The 26,882-nt window shown below is 35.8% G+C and overlaps 5 protein-coding genes across 7 annotated transcripts; 2 read left to right on the top strand and 3 right to left on the bottom strand.

Annotated features, from left to right (window-relative positions):
• Positions 1–2,021: 2,021 nt before the first annotated feature.
• On the top strand, positions 2,022–4,335 carry LOC125197420 (uncharacterized). Its single transcript, XM_048096157.2, has 2 exons — positions 2,022–2,442; positions 3,664–4,335. The coding sequence occupies exons 1-2, from the start codon at positions 2,106–2,108 to the stop codon at positions 4,194–4,196; spliced, it is 870 nt and encodes a 289-aa protein (XP_047952114.1). The 5' UTR covers positions 2,022–2,105; the 3' UTR covers positions 4,197–4,335.
• A 2,625-nt stretch (positions 4,336–6,960) lies between these two features.
• On the bottom strand, positions 6,961–11,266 carry DELTA-OAT (ornithine-delta-aminotransferase). Its single transcript, XM_089069684.1, has 10 exons — positions 11,012–11,266; positions 9,881–9,989; positions 9,317–9,547; positions 9,092–9,251; positions 8,957–9,012; positions 8,665–8,817; positions 8,404–8,501; positions 8,035–8,115; positions 7,601–7,834; positions 6,961–7,476 (listed from the first exon to the last, which is right to left on the bottom strand). The coding sequence occupies exons 1-10, from the start codon at positions 11,155–11,157 to the stop codon at positions 7,323–7,325; spliced, it is 1,422 nt and encodes a 473-aa protein (XP_088925810.1). The 5' UTR covers positions 11,158–11,266; the 3' UTR covers positions 6,961–7,322.
• A 2,535-nt stretch (positions 11,267–13,801) lies between these two features.
• On the bottom strand, positions 13,802–19,710 carry LOC125196198 (RNA-binding KH domain-containing protein). Of its 3 annotated transcripts, XM_048094612.2 has the most exons (9): positions 19,497–19,710; positions 18,522–19,127; positions 17,843–18,337; positions 17,459–17,698; positions 17,109–17,372; positions 16,346–16,401; positions 16,167–16,263; positions 15,671–15,803; positions 13,802–15,582 (listed from the first exon to the last, which is right to left on the bottom strand). In XM_048094612.2, the coding sequence occupies exons 2-8, from the start codon at positions 19,119–19,121 to the stop codon at positions 15,672–15,674; spliced, it is 1,884 nt and encodes a 627-aa protein (XP_047950569.1). In that variant the 5' UTR covers positions 19,122–19,127; positions 19,497–19,710; the 3' UTR covers positions 13,802–15,582; position 15,671. The 3 variants fall into 3 exon arrangements, with proteins under 3 accessions (XP_047950569.1, XP_047950568.1, XP_047950567.1); XM_048094611.2 differs by having other exon boundaries at positions 13,802–15,803; positions 18,522–19,139; XM_048094610.2 differs by having other exon boundaries at positions 13,802–15,803.
• A 2,240-nt stretch (positions 19,711–21,950) lies between these two features.
• On the top strand, positions 21,951–22,937 carry LOC125196272 (Small nuclear ribonucleoprotein family protein). The gene is made up of 2 exons (XM_048094721.2): positions 21,951–22,223; positions 22,447–22,937. Exon 2 carries the CDS (start codon positions 22,452–22,454, stop codon positions 22,779–22,781), a length of 330 nt encoding a protein of 109 aa, XP_047950678.1. The 5' UTR covers positions 21,951–22,223; positions 22,447–22,451; the 3' UTR covers positions 22,782–22,937.
• Positions 22,924–25,280, bottom strand: DEG5 (DEGP protease 5). The gene is made up of 8 exons (XM_048094720.2): positions 24,979–25,280; positions 24,702–24,854; positions 24,263–24,325; positions 24,058–24,147; positions 23,722–23,844; positions 23,552–23,639; positions 23,368–23,442; positions 22,924–23,259 (listed from the first exon to the last, which is right to left on the bottom strand). Exons 1-8 carry the CDS (start codon positions 25,225–25,227, stop codon positions 23,153–23,155), a joined length of 948 nt encoding a protein of 315 aa, XP_047950677.1. The 5' UTR covers positions 25,228–25,280; the 3' UTR covers positions 22,924–23,152.
• Positions 25,281–26,882: the final 1,602 nt, after the last annotated feature.

The raw sequence follows: 26,882 nt of genomic DNA, 5'->3' as shown, positions 1-26,882 counted from the left end.
TTTCATAGCTGGATGGGCACACCTTCTTCAAGTTTGACATAAAGCTTTGGACCTCTCTCTTCTACGCGATAGCATGGTCCATTTGGTGGCTTAGGAACAAAATTATCTTTGAGAAGATGGTCCCGAATTGGGATATTGAATAAAAGGTTACTACTTTGGAGACTAGGGTCGTGGATCAAAGGGTGGTGTCCAAATTTTCCCTTCCTACCAGGGCAAATGTACGAGGAGTTGGTCAAGACTCAAGATTATAAGATGGTCAGGCTACAAGCTTAGGACCAAGAATGCAATAAAAGATAATTGAGGAGATGACCTTCTTCTTTCACTCAGCTTGTTGTTTTGTGCTTTGTTGTGCGGGCTTGCTTGTGGTTAGCGTTTGTGCGCTTCTTTTGAGGTTTGTGTGCCTCTGTTTGGTTGTTTGTTAGTTTAGCTTTGGCTTTAAACTTATGATACTTTAGACTGTGTTGTTTTTATTTGCTTGCTCACTGTTTCTCGATTGAGCCTTTTGATTATAAAAAAAAAACCTTTTAATTCTTATATGACTAACGTTAAAAAGAAGATGTGCTTTATTGATATGAGTAGCATATATCACATCTAGTGATCTCTCATTGAATTTATTGTCTAGTAATAGTATACATACATATTCATCTTATTGGTATACGTAAGGCTGGGGAAAAATACCGAAAAAATGATATATCGCTCGTATTGGTATAAGTAGGGCTGGGGAAATTCGATAATTTTTCGATATTTTTCAATACGATACGATATCGTATCGTAAGTTTTCGATACGATAACGATATGAATTTCCTTATATCGCAATATATCGTTTTATATCGAAAATACGCTATATATCGAAAATTTTCGATATATCGATATTTTCGATATATATCGAAATTTAACGATATATCGAATTTCGGTACGATATATTGAAATATCGATACGATAACGATATGAAATTTTTTTATATCGAAACTTTCGATACGATAACGTTGTAAAATTATTTCATATCGATATTTTCGATACGATACACGATACAACGTTTTCGATATGATATATCGTATCGACCCACCCCTAGGTATAAGTAGCACATATCAAACCTAGTGAAACTCTCATTGAATATTGTCTCATATTCGAATATCCTTTATATCTTTCTCTTTCTAGTGTGTTACGGTTAATTTATGTTCCCCTCAGCTTTAGATTTAGGAGTTACTCTTTGTTTGTGCGTTTGCATCCGCGATAATTCGCTGCTATTTCTCTAGGCGTAATTACCATTTAAATCGCAAATTGTTATACTAGTACGTACTTCTAATCATATTTTTTAAACAAATCTTTTAACACAATTAAATCTGTCACAAACATTTAATAAAAATTTCCTTAATCTGAATACTAGTACTCCCTGCGTAATAGAGTTATTTTACTATTTTGGTACGTTCCATAGTAATAGAGTCATTTCTCTTTTAGTATAGTACTTCCTCCGTTCCATAGTAATAAAGGCGTTTCTTTTCGGCACGGAGATTAAGAAAATTGTGCTAGGTGAGTTAAGTAAAAGGAGAATAGAGTGGAAAATGAAAATTGTAGAGAGATGAAGAGAGAATAAAATAAGATAGAGTAAAGTAGGTGTGGAGAAATGTGTTGACTTTTACTAAAAAATAAAATGACTCCATAACTATGAAACGTACCGAAATGACAAAATGACTCTTGTAGCAAAAAGGTGAGACGGTCACCCCAGCCGCCCCCACACCCCGGCCCGACAGTTTGTGAGGGGGTTCAATCAGGGTACACAGCGGCCCGTTAGAGAAGAAGCCTTCAACCCACTATCCTGACAGGAGCCCATCTCTCAAGGCCCCACACTTGTGCCTGAGGCCCTAAGAGATGGAAGCTCCCACACGCCAGTAGTGGGATTCGAACTCATCTCTTATTGACAAAATGACTCTATTACTATGGAATGGAAGGAGTAGTATTTTATTACTCCATAATAAGAAAAGCATAATTTAAAAAAACAATAATTAAAATGTTAGTGTAATTGTGTAGCTATTCTCTTCACTGCCGAATCCCCCAATTCATTTCTCAGCCGAAAATCGAAACCCTAACTTTTTGCGACCTTGAAAATGGTGAGGGAGGAGCCAGCCAACAAGATGCGATGGGGGGAGCTGGACGAGGACGACAGCGAGGATCTGGATTTCCTGCTGCCGCCGAAGCAGGTTATCGGCCCCGACGCGAACGGGATTAAGAAGGTTATCGAATACAAATTCGGCGACGACGGAAACAAGGTTAAGATAACCACCACCACGCGCATCCGCAAGCTCGCCAACGCTCGCCTCAGCAAGCGCGCCGTCGAGCGCCGCTCCTGGCCGAAATTCGGCGATGCGGTGCACGAGGATGTCGGCAGCCGCCTCACCATGGTTTCCACGGAGGAGATCCTCCTTGAACGCCCCCGCGCCCCTGGTACAACCGTCTATCCGTTTACGATCGCTATCTCATTTGTAACTCCTGTTGTATTACGCGATGATTCAATTTCTGTTCATTATTGTTGTGTGCGGGGTTTTATTTTGGGGAGAAAAGGTCGTGATTTCGTAGATCCTGATTTCAATTTTGGTTCTCTCTAATTTTGAGATCTAGCTATGTGATCGTGCACTTGGAGTTGGCACAATTCACTTAGTAAAGTTTTTTACTTGCATTGTATAGAGGAATTATGGCATACTGGATCCATCTGTTTTCATCTTGTGTTCCTTTACTTGTTTGAGGATGAATTGGATAGTAAAATAAGAAGTGAGCTAGTGTGAGGCTTAATTGCTTTCCTGCAATACCTACAGCATGTCTATCTAGGCACAGTAGAGTTTTGCAAGGTTGAGATTGAGCCCATAGCATGGTTTTTTGCTACCTTTGAAAGTTAATCTTTACATTTCTTATCTTTAATCGCAAAGTGTTATTCTATTGACGATACAACCAGGGTGTCCTTTGATGTGATCACTTGGTGTTTTTAGTCTCTTTACTAATTAACAGGATGAGGCATGCCCATTGCCTAGTATGCTTTTATTGAGGGGCTCATTAGTTTTCGATGAGCCACAACTAATGCTAACTGACCATGTCATTAGTGATTACACCATCTTGAATTGATGACTGATTATTCCTTAAGATGGATACTTGTTGAAATCTGCGTGGTTGGTGGAGCAGATTAGATAGGGCTAAACTCATGATTGCATGTTTTATTATCTTACATATATTATGTGATTGGTCATAGATAAATTCATCCATCTGATAGATGTTTCAAACAATTATAGCATGTTATGCGTCAAAGTGTTCTTACTTTTGTGGATCTATTTTCTTTCTTCTGATGTCATTGTTCCCTTTCCCACTGACCACTGTTATTACTTTTTTTTTCAAATCTTACCTTTAAAATGATATACTAGGGCTGTCACCGATCATCTGTTAGTTATTTTGACTCTAGAGATTACTACCTTAATTTGCAATGTAAGCGATCTACAAGGTGCTTCATTGTGACATTGCTCAAGCAATTGTTTCTGTGGTATTCAATGTGGTAGTTATGGCATTTATGCAGTGTATGGTAACCTTATTGGCCTGTTTATCATTCAAGGTATCTGTTGTGTTCTGTTCATATATGTAGTTATGTACTCATGCTCATGTAATTGATGAATCGACTAATAGGTACCAAAGCAGACGACGCTAAATCTGGTGGCGATCCTTTAGCTCAAGTGGGGAAAGGAGGAGCTGTGCTCATGGTATGTAGGACTTGTGGGAAGAAGGGTGACCATTGGACCTCAAGATGTCCGTACAAGGATCTCGCTCAACCAAGTGACACCTTTGTTGATAAGCCACCAACTGAAACTAATCCTGCAGCAGGTGGCACAAAGGGTGCTTATGTTCCTCCTAGCATGAGAGGAGGTGTTCCCGAGAGGAGTGGTACCGACATGCGGCGCAGAAACGAGGAGAACTCGGTCAGGGTTACCAACCTTTCTGAAGACACAAGAGAGCCTGACTTGCTTGAGCTTTTCCGGCCATTTGGTTCAGTTAGCCGAGTTTATGTTGCCATTGATCAGAAGACTGGGACAAGCAGAGGTTTCGGTTTTGTCAATTTCGTCAACAGAGAAGATGCCGAGAGAGCCATCAACAAGCTTAACGGGTATGGGTATGACAATCTCATTCTAAGAGTTGAATGGGCTGCTCCTCGGGCGAACTAGTTGTTGGAATGAGTGATTGCACCTAATGAAATACTACTATTAAGATGAAGATTAAGACAGTTTGTTTATTTGATGAATATTAAGTTCAAGATTATTATAGTTTCTTTATTTGGTGCATAATTCATGCATTGTTTGAAAACTTGGCCCTACTCCCTTTGTCCTTGAAAAAATATCTCATTTTGTTACTATTTCGGTATTTATGCAAGTCAAAATATGTTTTCAGATCATGGATGTATTCCATAAGTTTTTTTTTTATTAAAATTTAATTGTTTGAGGTTTTCTTTTTATTAAATTTAATTATTTGAGGTCAGAGTGATCTTTTTAAAGTTATTTTTACATCAATTCAAGAAGTTTGTGACTTTGTATCCCCTCTTTCTACATAAAAATAATCAAGTTTTTCAATTTTGATCCATTTACCAAAATTCGACTAGTAACATTCTCCCTCAAATGAAATGGGGTTTATTTTCAATTAATAATATTTCAAAACCATTTTTTGCTCAACATCTCTTCTCTTACTATATTAATTAATTTTGTATTAAGACTCATAGCACCGACTATTAATATATTTTTCATGAATCTTTTAAATAAAATTTTGTTGAGACTAAATACAAAATGAGTAGTTATGCAAATATTAATACCACACACGCACGCATATAATTAAGTTTACATTATTTAGGCGACAAATGTAACAAAATTATTCTGAAATCAAATCACATGCAATATTATAAAAATATACATGTGCACATAATAACACCACCTAATACTTCCACCCCAAATCGCATAAGATTACAAAAGCTGTGTTATACTTTAAACTAGTGATCATTTAGCAAAAACACACTGGTTGTTTAATAATTGGAGCATTATTTAAAAATGATTAAAACTATTGACCATTTAACAAAAATGGGATTAAAAAAAGATGTGCAATTATCAACTGAATGAAACCAGTAATAAAGAAAGATATCCAATCTTTTTGAAAGATTTTTTCCTTGCAAATAAATTAAGTGGAACATGGGTTTAAAAAAGAAGTGTGCAATTATGGCAATGTAGGGTAAATAGGTATCAATCATCATGTGCAATTGTGAAAACCTTAAATCTAGGATCATATTTATTTATGTGATGCTAATGTCCCATTTTTTAATTGTATTTTTAATTCATTTAGCCTTTTTTGTAGGCATTTTAATCAATAATTAAAAAAGATCCAAAAATTTCACAGTTTTCAAGTAGAAATCAATGGAGCCATGCATTGCCGTGCAAGCCGTACTAAACAAATAGAATCAACATCGCATGAAAAACTGGATCAACTAAGACCAGCATTTTTTATTTATTTAAAATTTTTAATATTTTAATAATGAAGAGTCATATTTAGACATTAACTTTTAATTAAAGTTAGTTAAAAATTAATCTTGACATGTACAGATCTACTCTACCTCCAATTATAATCCTCTCAAATATTTCAAAAAAAAAAATCCAAAAAATAGTGAAAAAATATCTTAAACTTTGTCTCTGTCACTAGAAGAGAGTATTAATTTTTATCGGATACCGCAAATGAATGTAATCAGATGCAAACTCTAAATATTGTACAAACTGCAAATTATGATCTGGACTGTTAGAAAATGTCAACAAATGACAAAATAGTAGTAACAGAAAATGTCAACACATTGTCACGGGTGATGTTGTGTTGATATTGTGTTGACATTTTCTGTTGCTACTATTTTGTCATCTATTGATATTTTTTAAGGGTCCAGATCATAGTTTGAAGTTTGTACAATATATGAGTTTGCATTTTATCACTACCTTATCGCAAATACACAAAACTCATCTATCGGAGATTTTTTTTATAATTCACTCTTAATTCAATGATTTTATTAATTAAAATGTTATGTATAATTTGTGGCACTAACATTAGACCTACCAAATTTTCATCCACGATTCTATTTTTGGATTGCCAACACTTCAAATTTTAGTCGCAATACCAACAATTCTGTCACAAATTTCAACCTTCGAAATTAATTAAAGAAATAGAAGATTCAACACCATCTAATTTGTCCGACCAATAAATTGGAAAAAGATAGCAAATGAAAATGTCTACCTCAAAAGAATTCTCTCCTTTTCATTTAAAATTTTCCCTCTCTTTTAGGTCGGGAATAATCATATTAATGGTCCATGTAATGTTCCACCATCATATTTTTATCATATCATTTATTTATTTGCTTAATTAATTACTTAAATGTTTGATAGATTCCCTTGAAAACAACTTTTGGAATTGATAACATAAAGATGAACCCATTCCCATAAAACCTTCTTCACTGCCAATGGGAAGAAGACATTTGAAGCCCCACGTTAACCACAACTTGATCTTATTTATTCCACATCTACGTTAATGGGATATAAATTTTTATGGACTATAGTTCAGAATTTTAAATGAATTTTTTTCAATCCAATTGCTTGGGCTTTAATAAGAGATTGATGGGCATGCTATGAAATCATAATCTCATCAAACATTCCCATAAACAATAACGACACATCAACCTCATGTCACATTCCTTCATCATTTCGCATTTTGCATTTATTTCAATTTTTTTGATAGATTTTTAAGACTTTTTTACAACTGTGTGTAAATTACAATGGTAATTTTACTTTGGTTAAAAATAGATTTAAGCGAAATAGATTTAAGACAGGTGCAACGTCGTATAAAAATTACACACAGTGCCAACACAACATTGCAGACCCTCCGACATAACGAGTAAAGCTATAGCCAAAGAGCTACCAAATTTAGCTGCATTATTGGAGCTACCAAGTTCAAGAGAATCGTTACGCAATACATTATTCGTAACTAAAAGGGCGAGAGCTCCAACGAGAACGGGCCCACACTCGACCGCGCTACCTGATCCTATCTAGCATTGGCGAAGAATGTGTTTAGGTGTCCACATATGTATTATCTAGTTAAGAAACCTATATATCTGAAGGCTGTCGATGGTAGACGAGGGTTGGGCCGGGAGGAGTTGGAACGGATAATAGCAGTCGTATAATCGAAGAGTGTTTTGAAGGGCCGTACATGTAGCATCCGCATGAGGGGGATTGCGGCGTCTGAGCCTCCTCTGTTTATTAATCTTGGCCGGTTCGTGTTCAAAAAGAATCACACGGGTCGCGTCCACATCGGTCACACACATTGGAAGCTGTATGAGAAGAAGCGGTAGCTGGCTTCTCTTTCTTGATCTTTGGCAGATCGAGTTCCAACACGTCCTGCAAGGCTTTCGAGCCCTCTTTGAGCTCATCCGAACTGATGAATAAGGCGGTGTCGAAGAATTAGACATTATTTACCATTAATACAGATTAAGTAAAGAAAATTCAAAACCATAACTGAAGCTATATAAGATCAGGAAGCTGCCAACTCGACTCCCTACCTTATCGAGAGTGGAGGGGTTAGTCGGATAATGGATTCGTGAGTAGGTTTAGCGAGAATTCCTCTCTCTTTTAGCTTCAGGCATACATCATAGGCGGTTGCGGGGAACAAGGCTTTGCTATTGAGCTCGACAGCGTTGAACAAGCCTCTCCCGCGCACTTCTTTTATAAGGTCGGGGAATTGCTTCTGAATTTTCAAAAGTTGTTCTCTGAGCTCCTCTCCCAATTTTGCAGACCTATAATAGAAACGTTCGAATCTCATAACAGCTTAAATTCGAAAGGGGTATTCGAAAATCCAATTGGCAGCGTTTAAGACGAGATATGGTTGGTTTAACTTGAAAAAAAAAGCGTACAAATGGAAGAAACACAAACACAAAGATTATCATATGATAAAATTCAAGAATCTCAGAGACTTGATAATTGGATTGAGTGATACCTCTCGGCCAGTTTCTCGTCCCTTATCACATCCAGCGATGCAATAGCAACTGCACTCGCCAAAGGATTCCCCCCAAAGGTGCTGCACGAAAGATAAGAACACAGATGATAGACGATAGACAGTAAGATTATTCTTAATAAATACACAATCACTACAGAAAATACTGGTAAGCCTCTAAGGCTCCATCTGCAGTGGATCGAGAATTTTGAAACCGTCTTCATCCCTTAGAGAAGGAAATGAGCATCGTATATTGACAATTTTGAAAGAGTTAATGTTTAGAATCCGACACAAGTCATAAGCTCGAAAATAATCAACAGAAGAAGCGAGTGAGAGATGAAAGTGGACATAGAATAGCTTCAGATTACTAACCTTCCGTGCTCCCCGGGCTGTATGCAGAGCATAACATCTTTATCCGCGAGAACTGCACTAACTGGCAGCATTCCACCACCCAATGCCTTTCCCAATATCTTAACAAGACAACCAGTGTGAATCATCGAGAATGAGTGATTATCCAAAGAGAAACGAACAAGGATAATGTGTGATGCATGTACTTGTCTAAAGATTCAAGGCAATGCAGAAGGGAGGGGAGTTTGGAATTAATTCATGTAATTGTAATCAACAAGTTCTTACTACGACGTCGGGGCGAACATTTTCCCAGTCACAAGCCAGAACTCTCCCGGAACGTGCTAAGCCACTTTGTATTTCATCAGCAATCATCAGAATATTGTATTTTGAGCAAAGGTCTCTAACAGATTTCAGATAACCATCGGGAGGAATGACGACCTACAGAAAACAAAATTGTCATCAATCCTCAAAATCATTTAAGACAGATGTCAGTAGGAATAGTAAACGATTACGAGAAAATGAGCCATATTCACATGCACAAAATAATCCAAATTTTCAATCCTGAGAGATGAATTACCCCTGCCTCTCCCTGAATAGGCTCAAACAGAAAACCGGCAATTCGATCTCCTTTCTCTGTCAACATAAGATAAAAAGATTAGTTTACATCACCAGATATCAAAGTCCTTAAAAATGCAAAAAGATTTTGCGAAACCTTTGAATAGCTTCTCAAGTGCTGCAGAGTCACCAAAATCAACTTTGAGGTGGCCTGGTAGCAAGGGCCCAAAACCACGGGTTGCATCATTATCGCAGCTCATAGAAATAACAGCTAATGTACGACCGTGAAAGCAGCCACAACATGAAACAATAATGGCCTGCCATGACCAAAGTTTCGTTAAGCATGACCACAATACAGTGAAATAGCTAAAAAGTTCTATACCTCGTCTCTTGGAATTCCTTTTTTGAGATATCCCCACTTCCTTGTTAACTTCAGTGCTGTTTCTACGCCTTCTGCACCAGTATTCATTGGCAGGACCATGTCGTACCCGAACATACTGGTCAGACGCTCAGCAAATACGGGAAATCTGTCATTGTAGAAGGCTCGGGAACTTAGAGTAAGCTTTTCGGCCTGTTCCACCATTGCCTTCATGATCTTGGGATGACTATGTCCCTACAATAGAATCATAGTTTATAAGTTATTATTAAACCGATAAATAACATATGGTCAGAATAATCAATCTACAAGACTATAACACATTCGATTACCACCCTTTCTGTGCCTATTGACATTGAATGAACAAGAATGAATACGAAGAAGGCACTCATGATTGGAAATTATGATTACATGTGAATACGTACATAGTTTCGTGGTATCTTCAAGAGGTTTTTGTCTCTAAGGTACAAGTATAAGGTTTTTCAATGAAAATCAGGATGAAGGGTTCATTGCAAGAAAAACATGGCAAGGAAAAAATGCAAATACATTATCTTTTGTTCTGTGTAATACCTGATTGACTGCAGAATAAGCTGAGAGGAAGTCTATATATCGTTTGCCTTCCGGGTCCCATATGGATGATCCTTTGGCTTGAGAGAAGACAACTGGAACAGGATGGTAACTGCAGCACAACCACAGGCAATCAGCGTTACGCTAAGACAACAGAAAAAACTGTGAAAATCAAACTGCAACGAATTTCTTTTCGCCATCACAAAATTCATTCTCAGGACGAAGCACTTGGAAATTTCATTTTATGTGAGTTCTAAATTTGAATGATTTTTTCATATTTTGAGTGGGACTATAAATATGCTCCAAGAAGCATGGAAACCTATGAGGGGAAAACACTCATAAGTCTTAACAATCCAAATTTCGATGCTTAGATTTCAATGAAGAATAATGAATACAGCAAAAGTAGTAGACAATCATCTAAGACACAAATTAACAACGTTTGAAACAATTTTACTACACTTCAATCAAATCTATTTCAAATTCCAATAGCCTCAATACATCAAAAATAGGAAAACTACAATGATAAAACTAGTAGACAATCATGTAACACACAAATTAACAACCTTTGAAACAGTTTTACAACACTTCACTCAAAATCGATTTCAGATACCAATAGCCTCAATATCTCAAAAAGCAGGAAGATTATCACGATAAAACTAGTAGACGATCATGTAAGGCACAAATTAACAACCATTGAAACAGTTTTACTACACTTCACTCAAATCTATTTCAAATACCAATAGCCTCAATATCTCAAAAACAGGAATATTATCAAGAACAAACAAAATAATCTCGAATCAACTTCTCCGCAAAAACTGTGACTAGTAATGGTATATTCTTAGTGTTACCAACAAACATGGGAGCTTCCAAATTTCCATACACCTAGCAACAATTCAATAAAAACCCAATCTTCACAAAAAAAGGGATCAAAAAAACAACACAAAGCATGAGACAGAAACCAAAATCATTCCAACCATCTTCTCCACAAAAACTGCGGCTAGTTATGTTATTATCAGAGTGTTACAAAACATGGGAGCTTCCAAAATTCCCATACACCTAGCAAGAATTCAATAAAAATCCAATCTTTACAACAAAAATGATCAAAACACACAATGAAAAGAGAGGGGTGTATACTTGTGGGCGCTGCGCTGGTATTCCAAGTCGATGAGATGCTGAGAAGAGTGAGGTGAAGGGGCGGTGCTCTGAGCGACTGTGGCCATGTTTCTTGCCCTTCTCAGTGCTCCCCCCACCAAACATTGAATAGGCTTCTTCGACGCCATCGAATCGGATCAAACAGGGACGATCCTTGAATCTCGTACCGATTAATCCGTGGGGGTGTGAGTTGTAGTTGAATCCTTCCGCTTTCCTTTTTGTGGGTTTGGATAAAGATTACACTTTCCCAAAAATCCCAATCAGCTGCACTTATTTGTCACATTATGCCCAAGTACGATGTCAGTTACTTTGTGTGTTTTGGGATTTTTTTTTTAATTTCAAATTTGATCATAGGGTAACGATACGGCGACACCTGATTAGGTACTCATGTGCTCGATACTCACACTATATTTTTTATTTTTTCATATTGTCAAATGCAAGTGCATAATGAAAATTAAATTCAAATGAAAGAAATAAGTACTATCTCTGTCCTATAAAGTGTATATCTCTGTACTATAAAGTGTATCTTAATTTGACCTGGAGCGTGTTTTAAGAAATTATTTGACTTTATATTAAATGGAGATATATAGTGGAATAAGGATCCAACGTTAAGGAGACTGAGGAGTGTATTTAATGTTTATATTTGAAATGATTCCAATTGGGACAAAGTTTGTGGGACAGATAAAAATGGTAAAATGGGACAAACTTTGTGGAACGGAGGGAATACTATTCTTTCCGTCTCAAAAATTAAATTCAAATGAAAGAAATAAGTACTAGTCTTTTCGTCTCGATATATGTGACATTTCTTTTGAAAACAAGTTTTTAGATGTATTGTTTAGTTAGTCAAATGGATAAAGAATAAAGTAGGAATGAGAAAAAAAATAAAGAAAAAAGAGAGATGATAAAATTAAGAGAGGGATAGAATATACCATCAAAATAAGGATGATTCAAAAAGAAATACGCGTTGATTATGGTGGGATAGAAAAAGTATAAATAACAAGTGTATATAGCAAATACTACAAGATTTGTCCATAAAAATAGTTTTGTTTTCTTTTAAAATTTAGTTGGTGTATCAAAATTCATTTTTATTTATTTATTCTAAATTTATCTTTAATAAAAGGTGTTAATTGTTCACTACGAATATTTCAGCAACTTTTTTTTTATTTATCCTTTTTAATCCATTTTGATTTAAAACCTTATCCGTAGTAGTGGATGTAAACTAGAGTAGTATATGGTCCGCAATCATTACTTACTTAAAATTCAAAATATTACTCGTAAGTATCAATCATTTGTGTGAGAGTGAAATGTGTTGACCAATTGTAAACAAAATAATAATAAAATTATCCCAAATCTCTTTACATTACTATCTCTTCATGCTTATAAAGAAGTACTCCCTCCATTCCATAATAATAGGGGCGTTTTTCCATTTCCGTCCATTCCATAGTAATAGAGTCATTTCCCTTTTTAGTAAAAATTAACACATTTTTCCACACCTACTTTACTCTCTCTTACTTTTTTTTATCTTCATCTCTCTACCTTTTTCATTTTTCACTTTATTCTCTCTTTACTTTAACTAATCTAACACAATTTTTCTTAATCTCCGTGCCGAAAAGTTTTGCTCCATTACTATGGAACGGAGGGAGTACTAACAATTTTTTTAACTATTAAAAATTCAACAAATCTATGTGACCAAATTTTGTACAACCAAAATCTAGTTTATTTAACAAAAATAGATTTATTTATGCATTTAATTAAAATATTTAGATGCATATATAATACATGGAAAGTGCATAATATTGTGGTCATATATTTATAATTTTTGTATAATTTTTTAAAATTTTTAGAACCATAAATATAATTAGTGCATACTTTAATTCAAATATTAAAAACAAATATAGAAAGAAAATTCAAATATAAATATAAAAAATGAGGTTAAAGGCTAATAAGTCTTTTTAACTTATCCACTTACTATATTTATAATTTTAATATATAACTAATCCATCAAATTATTAATATAACCTTATTTTGGTTGTACAAAATTTGGTTATTTATCATTAATATGAATGTGTTACTAAAGCACTAGCAAATAAATCAATATTTATTCGAATCACAACTTTGGCTAAATAACATCACTCTTTTACACAACATATCACATATTGAATCTTCTACCGGTACATACATACTCCCTTCGTTCCCTCATAATTGAGACGAAACTTTTCAGCACCACGGAGTTTAAGAAATAAATATTGAGTGTGTTAAATAAATAAAGATAAAAAATTAAGAAAGAGAAAAAGGTAGAGATAACAAAGTAAAAAAGTGAATAAAAGAGAAAGTAAAGTAAGAAAGATAAAAAAAAGTTACTACTACTATATATGGAAATGACTAAACTATGAGGGAACTTTCCGAAATGAAAAAATGACTCAACTATGAGGGAACGGAGTAGATCGATGGACTTACTCACCTTAATCATTACAAAGGGTTATGCTACCACATTGAACCCATTCTTGAGTGTTTATAGCACAGCGTGATCCAAAGAATAAAGTCAATAACTTGTGTCACACAAGTTTGATGGTTCAAGCAAGCTAAACATACAAATTTAAGACCTTGTCCAATGATACTACAAGATTTTGTACTCATATTTGGACAGCTCTTGACCTGTCCGATCATCTTACATAAAATGATAAAACTCCCTCTTACAACAGATGCAACAGAACACTTTCTAGTTCTGGACTTTAATGTGTGAACTGTAAATTCACAAATGACACACATATCTGCTAACATATGTACACAAACTTCCCTATATAACGAAAATTTCATGATATGATACAAGAATATTACAACAATCTGGTTCAAACGCTTCACAAAATCTAAAATAGTTGCTTTAAACTGGATATATATTTACACCTTCGAACAAACAATGAAAATCCCCATCAGCCGCCATATTCCATAACGGCATAGCCAAATCTAAGACTAAGATTATGCCATCGGCAGGTAAGAAACTCAAGATCTACTAGACTAACCCATCTACCATAGCTTTCACAGGCATGGAGACCTTAATCGGGAATAGACTAAGACATGATCATGTAGGGCGACTAATAAGGTTTGTTTCATGTCAAGAAAACGAAACGAGGGCATAAAGAGACCGTGTAATTAACTAATGAAATTTCATCAAAAGTGAGAAGCAATGCGAATTGGTTTAAACCTGATATACTTAAGAACTAGACTTGTTAGCATATAACTATTCTAGCAGATAAGCCATTGGTGAGAATCAAGCAGATTTAAGTACTCACCAGATCACGAAACTCTTACTCTGTTTTACTAAGAACAAAGTTGAGGAATATGAAAGAAAATTAAATTGCACCGAATTCCCAACTACACAAGCATAACGTCAAACCTCACATATGCAGCAGAGCTTTTAGGTTCAAGGATTATTCTGATTCAGAAACAGCATAACCTCTATTATTCAAAGCAGATATGTTAGACAAATGCAGATTAGAAACTACGCAAACCACTTGCACTAACTAGATTGAGAATGAGCTCTGCGGCCCAGATCTAAAGCCTATCGAGAATCTGAAGGTGAAGAGTCTTTTCAATTGAGACAGACTTGATCTCGTGTACAAGGATGAGGACAGTATGTGAATAATAATAATAATGTGAACACAGGGATTAGGAAGAAAGTAAGTTTAGGATCCAAAATCACATTCACTCATAGTAGAAAGGATTACTTTAATGTCTTGATAAATGAGCTAGGACTGATCTTAATCTTCGTGTTTGTCGGTTCAGTATAAGCCTATGCAGGCCAGTAAAACAAAGGTAGTATGGGCCATACCTGATGTAAAATAGAACAATACTGTCTGCTACTAAGGGTCCAATTGATTATAATTGAAACAAGGTAAAATATAAACTTCCAAATGAAGATTATGGGTAAGCGAATGTCATATTGTAACATTTTCTATTCCTGTAAAGAACATGTCAATGGACCTTCTAGAGGATTTGAGTAGAGATTTAGAGGACATGAAACAACATAACATTGGATCAGATTAGTAAGCTAATGAGGAAACCAACGCAAGCTATTCAACAACAGGCATATTGGAATTTGTAGCTTATGATTGATAGATATTGTCTTGCCAGAGCAGAAGCAGTGCATTTTATTAAGAGAGAGGCCATTCTGAGCTTATCACTAAAAGCACGATGAGCACGGAGAGGCACATGAGGAAGAGAACATTGATTAGAGGCACAACAATAAGACAGAAGCAGTAGCAGCAAGCAAGGAAGGAATACATAAGATTATGTGTCACGATCTTGAAAATCAAGTCAACAAATAAGATTTTAAGAAGAGTCTGACGAATGAAACGAATAGGAATGAAATTTCCTATTCTCTTATGATGCTGCTGCAGATGAACGAATATATCCTTATCATGCAGCCACTAGAGTTGATACCACTTAGAAATAGATATGTAAAACTTTTTAGAAGCCTCTTCATAAGAATCCCTATAGAGGAGATGAGAATCCACCGGAAGCCTAAGAAGAAGATTGATCTCCACGAACGGGACCTAAAGGAGGATGAGAGAAGTAACCTTTGTTCACAAACCGCAGATATGAACTAGTTTCAATTTCATACGAATGGAGCTACCCTTGAACCTTAAGTGGCCATAATGAATGCTTGAATCAAGTTTTCAGCAGCACGCTTTTCCTCGGAGGTGCCAGATATTATAGCCACACGATCGCCTCGCGAAGACTTGGAATCTGGAATATCAATAGCTGCTCCAGATATCTAGCAAAGAATAAAGCATCCAGATGAGGTGAGCCAATATGTGAATATGAAGGGCATATTGAACAACCATGAGGTCCACTCAGAGTCAAATAATTTGCGGTAAAGATTTGAAAAATGTCCAATAAATGAAAATTAATAGAATGACAAGAAATTAATAAAGAATCCCATTCTAACAGACAACTTAGCCAAGCTGCTGGACCAAGATCACTAGGAAAACGACAAACTTTTAATGTATTAACTTGATCAAGAAACAAAACTGAAACACAAGTCAACACAATGGCACGAAGTATGTGAGACCAGAATTAATAAAATATGAGAATATTTTCAATTTCACGCATGATGCATCGAGAAACAACAATTTACCTTGCGTATATTCTCAATATTTGTGCCGCCTTTTCCAATTACTTTACCTATCGCATGTGCAGGGATGACCATTTCCAACACAGATGGCCGAGACAACCTGATTTAAGCCAAGATTTTAATCATATAAGGGCATTAAGAATAAAAACACGAAATAAGGACTCAAGTCGAGAGTGACTAACCCTGAATATAGTGATGCCGAATGTGAAGGCAAAGATCCATAGCCAGTGTCCTCCATCTATAAAAAGAAACCAAACAATTGTAATCGGGTGTTGCATATTAACGACCTTGGACCAAGAAACTCATGGTAACTGCAAAATACAAATAACAAAAGTTTGGCATGCATATATTTCTTAGTTATCCGAAACGACTAATATTTATGCACAGGAGTCCAGACAGAAGTCACAGAAGTATAACAAATCACTACTGAGATAGATGAGCTTTCACAGCATAGAAGGTGCAAAAGCCATAGTAAGACTCTTTTATTAATCCCGATCAGTTTCCACTCATAAAATATTTCATCAACCCATAATGGCGAAAAATATAAGATCTTTCCAAAAGGAGAAGGTTCACAAAATTCTGCCGAACATTTATTCATTAGTGTACCATGAACTCATGACAATATCGACAATCTTCCAATTGGACGCTAGTATCAACTTGCCAACAATGTAATCAACAATTTAATAAATACGATTCCACATAGTAAAGCAAACCACTGAAGTGATTTATGAAGGACACTACTGATATCAAGGCCAATATAACTGTAGAGAACGTGGTAGTCAAATCAGAAAAAATAAGATAATTATAGCAGCTGAAGCTGAGTACACCGACACACTAATTGCAAATTTCAGTAATCTGAATGTTGTTATAAGTTACTTACATTATGCTTCACTTTTTCATCTTTATATGCAATAAATTAAACAAAAAAAAAAATTAGAAGCATACTGATAAGGACCCATATCCATATCCGCGGGGGGAAAGTAATCGCAAACCACTGTCTGCTTCAGCTCTTTCGTCATAACTTAATGCAGCACCAGAGTGTCCACCATGGAAAACTGATGACATTGGAAGAGATGCACCACCAGCATATAATGCCCCAACACCAGTAGAAGCATTGTGCATGTCTTCCCTATCCTTCAATACATCATCTCGGAGCCTCAAAACAATCTGAATAAGTGCATCTCTCAGATTACCAACTTGTCCATACACCTGCGTAAGTTACACATTTTGACATGAATAAGAAAACAAACATGGGATACTTTCAGACTGCAAAAGTATAATACAACTAATTTCACCTCAACAAGTTCGTCATCTCCACCATCAAAATTAGGCTTCTCGCTTTTAGAAATTCGTATATCTGCTAAAGTTCTTCTCCGAATTTCATTGATTATCGAACCACTTTTCCCAATGATGCAGCCAATAACCTTTGACGGAACAAGGAGCCGCATAGTTACAGTATCACCATCTTCACTATTTATCTTTCCTTGTAACAACAGAACAGCTTCAACTGCCATGGATTTCAAATCTTCTGATGACTATTCAAAAATAAACAACAGGGTTAGTAAGTAAAGTAAGACAAAAAGCCGAAAAAATGCATAAGCAACTAAGCAAGTAGCACCAAAATGATACTACAGAAAATGTAAATGCGTTGTATGCACATATTGTTTTGGCAGAAATACCTCATAGGAGCTCACAGTGATGACACACTCACTATGGTTGGCCTTGGGGTCCTCAACTTCAATACGAGCACCACTCTCTTGCCTTATACCTTTAATAGAACTTCCACCCTTCCCAATAACGCGACCAATCTTGTTGGAGGGGCACAACACTTTTATGGTTAGTTCCTCAGAACGCGACGCACCACCATAACCAGACACCATCGGGAGAGCAGATGAATATATTGGCCAAGTTCCCCGGGCATCAGCATAGCCTGGGATATCGTGTGCGTGTGAAGGACGTAAGCTAGAAGGCATTGGTCTAGCATGGTTAATGGGCTCTACACTTGAATAAATCCCAGTAGCAGGATACATTGGAACATCTGATGGAATAATGAAGCTTGGAGGTGCTTCGGGGACAGAAGTGTCAAGAGGAATGCTCTCCTTTGCTGTAAACTTGTACATAATCGCAGAAATGGCAAAAAGTGCTTTCTTGACCGCATCGGGCTCACCAGATATCTAACAATGAGCAACGACATACATAATCAGGTAAACTAACAGCCTGCATTTATGTGGATTACATTAACTAATCATCCACATCCAACCAATCAAGTGAAAAAACGAAAAGTATAAAATTGCATTCAAGACAAGATAAGTTATTCACGCTTCAAGCTCTTTGTTTTCGTTTCAAGAGTCAACTAACCATAACAAAATTGTCAAACTCCAGCGCACAAGAATGAGATGGATCACCAGCATCCTTAGGATTAACCTTGATGTGCGTCCTTGTCTTGTTCCTCAATTTCTTAATCGTTGCACCAGATTTCCCAATAATATTAGCAGACTGGCTAGATGGAACTAGAAGCTGACATTCCTCCCTCTCTCTGTCTCTCCTCCTCGTGTCTGAATCTCCAAGTGCAGCTACAGCATTTGCAATCGCGCCATGCACCCTGAGCAGCGCATCTTGTGCGGGACAAAGAAGCCGGTTATCATTGAACTCATCATCCACATCAAGCTCCTCCCTTTCCCTCACATAGCAATAGATAGTAATAACTCTGTCTCTAGAACCTGGAAATGGATCCACCACTTTCACCTTTGCCCTCGAGTCTTGCCTGATGGAATTAATCACTTTCCCACTCTTCCCAATCACACTCCCAATAACAGTATCCGGACACAAAATTCTGTACACTATCACTTCATCGTTTCCCCTTTCATCCCTCTCCCTATCCCTATCAGTTCTCCTCTTCTGGTTCCTTCCGTCTGCATCATCCCGATATGAACGATGACGCTTCCCACTCTCACCCATTGCTCACTGAACACAAGCCTCCAATTATTCAACCATTGAATCAAAACATTGAACATTAAAATTGCAACAGAACATTGGAGATAAAATACAGTATAAATGAATTCAACATCACTTCACACACACACACAGTAAACAGCATGAATCTATCATCTAAAACTCTTCTCTAGATAAAAGAATCAAATAAGTAATCCTAACAAACACAATAAGCCCCAAATAAGATGAAAAAAAACACCAAAACCGAATATAAACTAATAATCTGAATCAGCTAAGGCAGTGATGAATCAACAATTGTGGAGCAAATGCAGAAAATTCGCCACATATAGATTGAAAACAAGCCAATTTTTTACCAAATGCGAGATTAAAAAAAAATATTACCAGAAACCACAGCTCGGCGAAAAACCCTAAATCAGGAATATGCACGCTTAAAAATTACAGCGTATCAAACATTATAGTATTTGAGTCGCCAGAGCGATGAAGATGTCAGTCAATGGAATAAAAATGGCATAACCGTTTACATACAAATAGCTTTTGATAAAATTTATGTTAAAAAAGAATCAATTTTTATGTTCTAAAACTGTAAAAGACTTCATTAGATTGCACAGTTTTGTACCCAATCCGTAAATAGATAGATTTGTACAGTTAAAAAGGGTAAATCGTCAGATATGTTTTGATAAAAGTCAGCCTGATGATAATTTTAAATTCTCTTTATACAGTAAAACAATTAATCAAATGCACTATTTTATTATACTAAGTTATTAACCAGATGGATTTTTAGAATTAAAATTTGTACATGGCATAAATTTACACCCAAATATATATTATAGGAGATGTTGTAGTTGTAGGATTAGGTCTAGGTGATCCTCACCAGATAGCAAACTAGTACTATAAGAAATCTCGATTTCAATTTTGGTAATATGGTTCAATTTAGTTAACAAGCTAATACAAGTCAATTAAAATGAAAATTAACGAAGCATTATTTTGGGAAAAAAAATATAAATTAATCTTGTATTCTTTTTTCCAAGATTTAGGATTGCGTGACGAGGATTGTATGCTGGGAAAGTAATTTGATAACAATGAATAACTTTTGTGTTTGGTAAAAATATGAAAAGTAATATGATTCCTAATTATTAAATTACCATATTTGGTGAGATTATAAGAAAATAAGGAAAGGAATCTGATTCCAAAACTTAGGGAAAGTTATATACTCCATAAATTTCAGGATTTTTTTCCACATCTAAACCTAGGTATTCTTTTTCCTAGATTTAGGATTTTAGAAATATACGCTCTTAATTTGGCGACTTTATCCACCTCTGGTAGAAAACCGAGAACTATGCAAGACGGCATACATATCATCTTCGTTGGTAGTGACTTTCTTCCCCTTCTTCAGTTTGTCAACCATTGGCAAAACAAAATTGCAATTGTTCTCACACCTTAATGCGTTCTCCAACTAAGACGAAAATATTTGTTGATTAATTTTAAGTCTGCTTGGGTTGGCCGTGAAAACACCATATTTTTTACCTTGAGAATCAAGAATAATGCATCGAATGTATAAAATCATTTTATTCACATTGAAACAATTGTATTTGGAAAAAAATTAATTAGGTAACGTATTTTTAGGTCACAGGACAAAAAGTTGTTCTCTATTTCTTAACTGTATCAATTTTTGGGAAACACCATTGTTTTCTTCTCCTATATCTTAACTGCATCAATTTTGCAGTAGTATCTTACTAGTAATTGTTTTCATCGAATAATGCAATTGTTAGAGGTGATGCTTGAATTAATCTACTTATATGAACATTCATGAATATGCTAATGATCAGTCTAATGTTTAATGGTATGGTACTTTATTTTACAATCTTGTATATTTTGTCCAATTTAAAAGATTATATTTAATAAATGAAATAAATTCATAATCCTTACATGTAGGGATACCAATCTAGCCCGAAACCCACGGGTCGACCTGAATTACCCGGTAAAATCATAGGGTTAGGACCGGAAAATCACAACCCATATTCAGAAGCGGGCTACAAGGACTAACCCCTTCGGGTCGGCGGGTTATGCGGGCTGGCCCGAGTGGGTTGCGGGTTAGCCCACGGATTGAGCATTTAATATAAAAATATAATTAAAATTTTGGATTATATACTTGTATGAAGTATATTTGGTATTATCAATATTAAATACAACATTGATATGAAGAATATACGGTAATTATGTATTCTCTCTCAAACTGAAAGTTAGTGTTATATGAAATGCATGATTTCCTTTAATTGTAGTCAGATTCATGTGTGCTATTAATTAAACGATATGTTTTCTATTTTGTTTCAATTTTCAATTGCTATTATTTTATTTCTCTTGATCACTTTGATAATACTTTACTATTTGCGACAATCTGCTTTTTAATAATTTAGAATATTGGATTGGATAGAAAGTAACATATAAGATTACTATTGACCCGAATAGCCCGTGGGTAAGCTCAAAACCCAAAGATTTAGGTTTATGGCCGAAAATTTATAGCCCGAAAAATTCACAGCCCGAAAAACTCGCACCCAAATAGCCCGACAACCCGAGTGGATTGACCCGAACCCAAGTGGGTTAAGCCCAATTGACATCCCTACTTACGTGTTTTCAAATACATGAATCCTATTATTTAGTACTCATATTACGAGGAATAATATTCTTAGGAATCGTAATACTGAAATCATTTTCCATTCAAACTTTAATTTTCATTTTTAAAAAGTAATACTGAATTTTTTCATTATTACTTGTATTAATATATTTAATTTAAAAAGAGAATTTTGTGAATAAATCTGGGCCTATCAAAATAATGCAACAAGCCCACTACATATTTCACAGTCACAGCGCCGCTTAATCTTCATCTTCTTCACCCTACTCTCCTCGTCAATTCCAATTTCCATATTAATCGAAGGAATTCAAATTTTTAGGAGATTTTGATTAGAGAAATCCTTCTGTTCAGTCCTCGAAAATTCCACAAGAAAAATTCTACATCTACTTGTTATGCCCTAAATCCAGCGATACCTGACATCAACAACACAAGGGATACATCACAGCTTCGCATCCATTTTCGATTTCAGAAGATCGAAGGTAAATATGTTTCTATCACGTTAATCAATCGATAAAGAGCATATATGCATAATTTTAGGTTTTTTTTCGATTATCGAATGATTTATTTTTTCATCTGAGAAAGAGGCGAACGCCAAATCAAAAATCTGAATGCAATTAAATAACGTCGAAATCAGCAGATAGATCTATACAGTTGAAATTTGAGCTGGATCTGAAATGCAAATTGAATTTGATTGATGAACAGTTGCGATGGACGGTCCTGATCGCGAGGCGGTAGAGAAATGCGACGGATCTGAATCGAATTCGGTGGCGATTGCGAAGAAACTGATACACGGCAGGATGCTGATCGGAATCAAGGACGGGCGGTTCTTCGTAGGCTCGTTTTACTGTATGGATAAGCAAGGGAACATCATTCTTCAAGACGCGGTCGAGTATCGCAGCACCAGACGGTCTTCCCCTTCTCCGATGGAGCATCGTGGCGTCGGTCTCATCCTCATCCCCTCGTCGTGCAGGACTTCTTGCCACGTCGATTGCTCCATTCAGGATCAGCTCTCTCTGCTCTCCCTAAACCACGACTGACCGATCATATCAACGGACGGTCAATCTCTTGTTTCAGGTCGTCGTTTGATAGTTTCGTTTAAAGCGACGCATTTCCTTTTGAAAATGTGTATTTTCTGAAACTGAGTGATTGAAAATTGAAGAAATAGGGCTATGAATCAGGTTGGTATTGAAAGAGATCTCCAATTGTCATTATACAAGTTTGTACAAATGCAAGAGTCGATATCTCGTCGCGGTTATAATGTGTCTCGTGGCGAGCTATCGACGAATGGGATGATATATTTAGAAACAAGCTTGGATGTATGAGATTATATTCATATACATTTCAAAAGTGCTAGAGAAAATATATAACGCAACCTAAATACGGTGGTCATGGCTTGGCTCTGCCTCTATCAGTAACGATCTGCATACGGGGTTCCATACACGATGAGGGTAGGCACGACGCGCAGAGCTGTGTCGATGGGTATTGCAAAGTTCACACCGGAAGACATTCCACTGCCTGCATAATAGCTCAAAATGTTGTCATCGTTTCACTGTAACTGAGGTTTGTGGTTATGATCTCAGACATAAACTCTGTCAAGATGAAGCGATCGTGTTGAAACTTTACCTCTGCGAGTGAAGGTAGCTGTATTCACTCCAATAACATGACCATATGAATTGATCAGAGGTCCACCTGAGTTTCCTGCAGTGGTGGAAGAGACGTAGCCTCGACTGATGGAAGGCAAAACGAAGCAAACATACATCGCATTATGAAGAGACGAAACGCCCCAAGAAATTTCAAGAACTGTTACCAGCATTGATAGCAGCATCTGTTTGGATTGCTCCTCGAATGGCTCTCCCATTGGGGGAGGGTATCTCTCTACCCAATCCACTGATAACCTGCAAAATTGCATCTCTTTAAGTAGTTATCATGATGGCATCATCAAGCAATCGAATTCCTTTAAAGAGTATATGTTGTTACCCCGGTCGTAAGAGTATTCTCGTATCCATATGGATTTCCGATTGCAAAACAGCTCTGCCCTACTTGTAACGCGCTGGATGTGCCGATTGCCACTGGCTTTAACTCGTTTCCTACCGCATCAACCTGCCACAGAAATCGAGTGATACAAATATGAGAGATCTTCTACATACTAAAACTCAGAAACTCAGGAAATCGGGGAGAAAATAGGCCGAATTTGAGGGCAATAGATGAGATGGAAAACGAGAAATGGCTATGCTGATGCATTCTTTGCTCAGAAAAATGTAGACAGCAAAAGCAACACACATATGTAGAAGAAATTTATACTCATATTAGCACCTTGAGAACAGCAAGATCATAGTCTGGATCAAAGCCAACTATCTTGCCTTCCCTAGTGATACTTTTGCCTCCAGAATCGACTAAATATACCTGAAGCAACAAACAAGAAGAACTGTCCTTACGAATATCTTAACCAGTCAAGAACCTTAGCTGCTGAAATCTTGATTGTAAGGTAGTGCTCAGCATAAAAATGAACAAAGAGAACCTTACAACGTTGTAATCCACTCGTGTCCGTTGCCAGTTTGGAAACCACGTGATAGTTCGTCACCTGTTAGGAAATAACACAAGTGATCAGGCAATAAAATCTTTATGGCTTTCAGTTAGTATCAGTTATGCCAATATATTCAAGCCTTAGAAAGTGTTTAGTAACGTGTTACAAACGAAATACGAGAACTCATCCCCAAATACGAGAACTCATCCCCAAAGACTAGATTACCGGGAAATATAGCTCATTTTCACAACCGATGTGGGACATGTTTCTTTTCCCCGGAGTCCATAAAAATGGCTATGAATAGTTGAATACCATACACAATAGTGAAGTGTGTAATCTCATTTAAGAACTTAATCATAATCAATGCTCATTGTATGGTTTAATTCATAAATGTTGAGCAAAAAAACTAAAGAAAAGGGAGATTAAAACCTACAATGTGACCAAATTTATCCCAAATGAAACCAGAACCAGTCCCTTCCACTTCTGCATTATCATCCTCATCTTCACCAATATTATTTCCAGAACTGCTCTTTGGAATTTCAGCCAATTCGATATCCTTTATGTACACAACAGAAGATGAAGTTTCCTACATTTAGGCAAAATGCAAAATTCCTCTTAGTTAGGGTTGTGCAAACCAACAATTAACAGCCATATCCTAAATTAAATACAACTATTTAATCGAGATTGTATCGAGATAGAAAGAGTAAAACCTGGAAAATTTGAACAACACGAGTTTCTTCTTGATCGAGATCATCGAATTGTTGAGCGATGGCAGGTGGAGGAGTGGAGAGATTTGGATTTTGATGGCAATGCAAATATGTAGCGAGGAAAGAAGTAGTGAAGATTAGTGATTTTCGCCTTGTTATAGCGGCGCCGCTGCCTGAATTTGAGCAAGATGAGGGAGTGTGATGGAGTGGAATTGAAGATTTCACGCACATTGCAAAACCCAATTTCGCCATGGCAGCTCTGTGAGGGTGAAGGGGATAAGGAGGCTTGAATTTTGCCACGTGTAAAAGAGTGAAACATAAATAAAAGAGATTTCGAAAAATAATTTATGGTTTTATTTTAAACTTTAATCAATTTTCTGCAACAATTGTTTAGGCCCAAAATAAAAGTGGCTTATTAGTCGTGACCAATGGGCTTCTACAAAGAAAGTATGGTTGATGGGACTAATTTAAAAAGAATTGGAAATGTTAAATTTAAGTATTACTATTAAATAAAACAATTATGGTTATAATATAATGACACCTAAATTTGAAAATTATGCATGACAACTAATTATAATCAATTGTAACTAATAAGAGTACATAGATGAAGAGAAACTAAAAAAAATCCTATTGTAGGTTGCAATATTCAATTATGACTGGTATTTGAATATTATAATATAGTTTAGTATAATCATTTAAAGATTGTAAAGTACATATTAATGACCATTTATAAATGATCTAAACTAAGTGATTAATTGAGTTAATTTAAACACAGGAGTTGAAAGTTCATCTATAAAGTGCATTCACACTAGAAGTTAGGGGTGGGAATACGGATATTGGGTATTGGGTTTACCCGTACTCGACCCGATATCCGCCGGGTACTGGATACCCAATATCCAATTTTATGGGATCGGGTATGGGATTGAGTATTGAAATTTAAGATAAATCGGGTATTGGGTAACCCGAATGGGTATCGGATATTACCCGAATATCCAATTTATTATTTAAAGCATTTTTTAAATTAGGTTTAACCATTTAGGCTTCAAGAACTAGGCTAATTTATTTACTAATTACGACATACTAAATTAACTTTCTCTAAACTTATATAAATAAGTCAATCTCTATTACTCTAGGTCACGGCTTCTCCAAACTTTCAAGTTTTACGTATTTCATAACCAGCTCATGTGATTTTTATATTTTAGTTAATTAATTTAACTTTTGAATTATATTATTGGTTGCTTTTACAGTTTAATTAAATGCATAACTTTTATTATTTTACTTACATATTGCATAACCAATCTCCATAAATATAATCATATACTTTAAACTAAAAGTGACTCATTTTTATAATTTTATACTACAAAATAAATGCAACATTAACGATATTAGTCAATTTAAATATTTCTATATTTATATTAATATATAAAATTTGAATTTTTTTATTAGTTATTAACACATGTAAAGAGTCGGGTATTTGGGTACCCGATACGTCGGATATGGATACCCGGGGCGGATATTGGAGTACACGAAAATATATCGGGTCAGATTTTGGATAGACATTTAGATGATTTATGAGTTTGGATGCCCGATTTTTTCGGATGGTCGGGTATCGATGGACACCCGTATTCCCACCCCTAGCATAAGTCCATTTTTTATGAGTCACATTAGTAAGTTTAAGATCAGTAACAACACTAAGTCAATCTCATTATCAGCATAATGTCAGTTCACTTATTTAATCATTATTTTTATTTCTTTATTTTTTTTATATTTGTTAAGTTTAATGCTTGTAAAATAGGAAACAAATGCCTACAAAAATTCAAAAATTATTCATTAAAATTCCAACGACTACGTCAATTGAAAGATAACTTATGTGTCTTTTGCAAAGAAGAGCCAGAGACCGTTGATCA

This window comes from Salvia hispanica, chromosome 4 (genome assembly GCF_029641045.1).
Source record: "Salvia hispanica isolate PSC_SH4W2 chromosome 4, Shi_PSC_v1, whole genome shotgun sequence".
Lineage (NCBI taxonomy): Eukaryota > Viridiplantae > Streptophyta > Magnoliopsida > Lamiales > Lamiaceae > Salvia > Salvia hispanica.
Note: the sequence above shows the minus strand (reverse complement) of the source record. Positions and strands in the feature narration are given on the sequence as shown.